General features: G+C 53.6%; 1 protein-coding gene across 1 annotated transcript; it reads right to left on the bottom strand.

Annotated features, from left to right (window-relative positions):
* Positions 1-308: 308 nt before the first annotated feature.
* On the bottom strand, positions 309-4,110 carry BMP15 (bone morphogenetic protein 15). The gene is made up of 2 exons (XM_030574214.1): positions 3,765-4,110; positions 309-1,329 (listed from the first exon to the last, which is right to left on the bottom strand). The coding sequence occupies exons 1-2, from the start codon at positions 4,108-4,110 to the stop codon at positions 473-475; spliced, it is 1,203 nt and encodes a 400-aa protein (XP_030430074.1). The 3' UTR covers positions 309-472.
* Between the last annotated feature and the right edge of the window lie 700 nt (positions 4,111-4,810).

The following is a 4,810-nucleotide window of genomic DNA, read 5'->3' as shown; positions in this document are numbered from 1 at the left end:
CTGGTCTTGCTTCCATTCAGTCCCCATAAAGCTTCCTAGCAGGAAGAGGAGTGCCCCAAGGAGAAGATATAGAGTGGCAGTCCTTTAGTACAAGGCCCAGCAAACTCTTCCCTTTAAAAACTGCTATTCCACAATATTTGCATAAAAATCCATTTGTAAAATGTCCCAGCAGAGCCCAGTGTCCATTGTGCAATGGAGGGTGGAGGCAGAGGACCAAGCAAAAAAAAAAAAATATTGGACAACCTTTCTTAAAAACCCAGATCCTTTTGTGTGTGTGTGTGTGGAGGGGGCTGTCAAAAATGCAAAAAAAAATAAAAAAATATTTAGAGGCACATTGAGCAAACTAATTCAGACAGCTGGGCATCTGGTTCACCAAAGACTGAGTTGATGTGGGGAGGCCGGGTGAAGGATCACCATGTCTTCATGCACTGATGGGTGTTAGACATAATGACTGGTTCAAATGTGGAGGGCTTTATCTACAGGTACAGGACTCTGCTATCATGTCTTCATACTCTTTGTAGAGGATGCTGCCACTAGGCTCGATCATCAGAACGCTGATGGGGCTATACTTGTAGGGCACACAGGAGGGTCGGGGGACGCTCTGGTCCACCAGCTGGTTGATGAAGTTCTGCACAATGGCATGGTTGGGGGAGTTGTAGCCATAGCGCAGGATGCGGGGGCATGTGCCCTTGCAGTATTTGGGGTTGTACCGATGGGGGGCTATGATCCAGTGGTCCCAGCCCAGCTGGTTGAAGCTGACCCGGAAGGAGCGGAGAGCACACTCATCCTTCTCAGCACTGGTCTTCTGCGAGTAGCTGGGGAGATCCAGAATGAGGTTGCCTGCCTGGCGAGCTTTGCGACTCAGCACTGGCCCATCAGGAGTCTCCTTCAAGCCAGCTTTCCCCATCTTGGCCCGGAAGCCTTTCTGAGTGTCATTGAGGTAGAGCAACAGGAAAGGGTCATTCAAGGAATCAGTCTTCTCCCAGACAACTTCAGGCTCTGAGCCATCAGCTGGTCCCAGCCGGATACACACATGACTAAGGCGGAGCAGCTGGCTCTTCTTGGAGTCCCAGGCCCAGGGCAAAGAGTGGGAGGTGATGTCCCTCTCCTCCCAGCTGTCCATCCTAGAGGAGACAAGGGCATTCCTCTTGCCTCTTCGAGGGGGTGAGAGCTTTGGAACCCCAGCCTCCCCATCCAGCTGAACCACACAAAAGAGCTGGGCATGAGCCAGCAGCAGAGTCTTTGAATAAACCACAGTGGCTCTCACCAGATGTTCCATGCCTGGCTGGACGTTCAGGTGGTAGTCAAGAGTCTGCATGTACCAGGGACCTGTGGGGGGAAGGAGGAGATGGGAGTTAGTTTTCCCAAAAGCAAGACAGAACAGCCTCAAACTTACATACAAGCAATTTTAGTAAGTTTGTGCCCATGCTCCTGGAACAGCTTGTTCCCCCTTTCACCCTCCCCTCCTGGAACCGCCCACACCCATCTAGGAGGTAGCTTGAACACTCCTATGCATCTCCCGAAGGCCTCGAAGAGGCATAAAGAATGACCTGGATAGATAGGGACTTTCTGCCCAGTTTGCTTCTTAGAAAGGGCCACACAGGTTTTTTGTTTTTGTTTTTAAATAAATAGTTTTCTTCCTCAAGTCAGAAATTCAGGTAATTTCTACCTGGTTTTTCCTAGAAGGCTGGACAAGTGGAGATGTTTACAAGATTACAGAAATCAAGGAACTGCAACTTGACTGAGAGGGGAAGCTGTTTTGGTTAATGCCTATTTAACTCAAGTGTCCAAGAAACTGTTGGAAGAATGTTCTGTATCAAGTCTCCAGGCTGCTTCCACAGGTGCCCCAGAGAGGTCTGTAGTGAGACAGAGCCATATTCCTGATCTTCTGAAAGACTTTATTCCTTCTAAATTGTTCAGGCTCTTTATACATCAGAGACAGAGTGCATGAAAGATTCCTCCCTCCCACCCCTTGATTTGGGAAGCATCAAGGTCATATGGAAGGCCTTAGAGAAGTCCAGAAGGTACAAAGCCCCAGGCAGGAAGCTGCTAGAACCAGATTAGTGCATCAGAGCATCTTGCAGCGTTGCCTGGAGGAGCAGAGACAGATGGGGAGGGAAGGGGCATGCCTGCCGGCACAAGACAAGGTTGTGGCAGAGCTTGGAAGAACCTCAGCCCTCACCAAGAGGGCAGGAGTTTCCCTTGAGCCAGTGCTGAGGCACCATCTCACATGGCCTCTGGCTGAGCCTGAGCCCCCCTTGCATGTGAACACCAGCCATGAGAGGAGACATGTACCATTATCCACCTGAGGCAGTAAGGCCTGTGGTTAGGACAGGAGTCAGACTATCTTGGTTTCATTCTTTAACATGCCACGGTCTGGTTGTGTGACCCTGAGAAAATTTCATTCCTGGGCCTTGTTGCCCCGCATGGACACAGGGCTGTTCCAGGAGCACCTCACTGGTGGGGAGAGGAACCTGCTCACTGCAAAGCATGACCCAGGATGGCCTGACTGATCACATCCCCTTTACTAGAGGCCTGGGAAACAGCTAAGCTCTCCTGGCTCTCCATGGCCTCCTTGGCAATGGGGACAGCAGGTGCTCTGCTTGACAGATTTGAGACAGCAGCCAGACTCGCTCATTCTCCAGCCACAGACCAGAAGGGATACAGAGCTGTCAACAGGCTAGGCTCCAGTCCTTGAGGAAGAGGGCAGCACCCAGCCCACCCCCAATATCTCTTTATGGCTCCCAGTTAGAGAGCTAACAGGAAGCACTGTCCTTCCTAGCCCAGACTCTGGGTTTGTCCCTATAAATAGCTGAAAGAAGGAAACAAGTCTCCGCTCTGGTCCTCTCCCCAGCAGACATCAGAACACACCCCCTTCCCGAAGCTCCATTTGACATGCAGACTGGACAGTCTTAGTGTGAAGCATTACGCTCCACCCTCCCGCATAGAAGCCCATGAGAACCAGAGTCCCTAGGTAACCAGGGTCCCTGAGCGCGTGCAACCAGACAGCAGGAGGGGTGGAAACAAACAGCAGTTGTGTGCAGGAGGGAGTGAAGTTGGGCACAGAGAGGGGACAAGGCAAAGTCCCGAGTCCATCTCCTTGACCAAGAGTATGGTACAGTTCCCATTGCACACAAGCTTAACCAGCTCCAGGCACCAGGGACTGCAGGCAGGTGCTTTGGGCTGGAGAGGGCCAACACCCTGCAGTAACTAACATGGCTGTTTGTGCCAGTGTACAGGCCACTGCAGAGCAGAGCATCCCTGGAGGGGGGAACTCCCCTGTATCCAGCCTGCCCCAAGCCAGGGGGAGGCTCACTAGAACCCACCACTGGGCCAGTTCTGCACATCAAGGCCTGGAGCAACAAGACTCTGCAAGGCCACTTGCTGCTTGGGCCCCATCTGCTGCCAGAAGCTCAGCTCTCCTGTTCTAGTGCCAATGGGCCAGAGCAGGAGGGAGTTAAAGGCAGCATGGAGAGGGAGGGACCAGGGGTGGGGAGCTCTTGTGAAGAAGCAGAATCCTCTTGACTGATGCCTTTACAGGCACAGTCAGGGGTTACAGTAGCAGAGTTCCCAGCTCCCCACAGCTGCCCTTCCCACTGCCATCTCCTTCAAGCCCTGGGCACTACACAGCCCAGTGCCCCTTATTCAAACACCAGCCTCCTGAGAACAGAGCAGACCCCCTCAGCTCCAGTTATCCCCCTCACCAGGTGGCTTCACAACCCCAGGAGACCCACCTGCCCACACCCCTATGCCTAGTGACTCACCTGCCCCAGGCTGCCTTGTCTTGGCAAAGGGCTTGACCAGGCGCACAGCATTGGCACCCAGCTTACGGTTCTGGCGAGGTCGCCCAGCCTGGTCTGCCACATTCTGGTACAGGTTGAGCATGTAACGCAGTGGTTGCCTGCTGGTCAGCTGCTTCCGGTGGCAGCAGGGCCAGACACTGGGGACCTGCTCCAGCAGCACCTGGATGAGGGGCAAGGAGGGCACCCTAGCCAGGGCACTCAGGGCAGCTGGCTCCTTCCCTTCCTCTCCCATACTCAGCTCCAGAGGAAGCAGTGCAGCCAAGAGGAACAAGCTCCCAAGGGAGCAGAGAGGGCCCACTGCAATCATGGCTAAGGGGTGGGCAGCAGGCTTTGGCTAGGTGGTGGGCAGGGAGATCTAGAGGGCTGGTGCTATGGGAGCCACAGAGTAGGGGAAAGCATTCTTCGCCCCCTCCCCCAACAAAGGCAAGCTCTTTCTCCCTAGCAAGGGCAGGGTCCCAGGGCTCTCCTGCTTTCACTCAGCTGTTCCCAGGCTGGGCCTTTAGGCAGCTTCCTTGGGGGTAGGGAAGTTTTGAGGTCTAATCAGACAATTTCTGCTCCCTGCCCTATTGCCCTCCCTTGAGGGTAAACCCTTTAGGATTAAAACCAGCCCCCCAGGGACCTGGCACTAAGGGGTTCCTCTGAATGCAGTTTAAAACCCCCACTGGCCTGGGGGCCAAGCAAGGTCAGCAGGACCAGCACTCAGCAGGGGGAAGGTTAAAATCCTTAGGACCTAGACTAGCTCTAGCCTCCCTCCTCTCTGACCCAGTCCTCTGGGTTAAGAAGGGTTCAGTCCTCACATCCATTTTAAAGGCCCTGTGTTAATCAGGATTTAAAGGGGCAGGAGCTGTTCTTCACCTGCTCCCCATGCTCAGCTCTGCTGGGGCAGGTGAGGGATAGACAGATCTAGATTACAACATTAGGTGCCAGGTAGAGGAGAATAGGGTCCACCGACTCTAACTAGCCAGAGCTCCCCACTGCTTTGCCACTATAGGAGCTGCATAGGGAGT

This window comes from Gopherus evgoodei, chromosome 9, assembly GCF_007399415.2.
Source record: "Gopherus evgoodei ecotype Sinaloan lineage chromosome 9, rGopEvg1_v1.p, whole genome shotgun sequence".
In the NCBI taxonomy this organism is placed as follows: Eukaryota; Metazoa; Chordata; order Testudines; family Testudinidae; genus Gopherus; species Gopherus evgoodei.
The sequence above is the reverse complement of the archived record's forward strand: the minus strand, read 5'-3'. Positions and strand labels throughout refer to the sequence as shown.

Coding starts and splice junctions, on each gene's coding strand:
- BMP15 (XM_030574214.1), bottom strand. CDS start 4,110: ATGATTGCAGTGGGCCCTCTCTGCTCCCTTGGGAGCTTGTTCCTCTTG. Junction 1,330..3,764: donor GACAAGGCAGCCTGGGGCAG/GTGAGTCACTAG, acceptor TTCCCCCCACAG/GTCCCTGGTACATGCAGACT.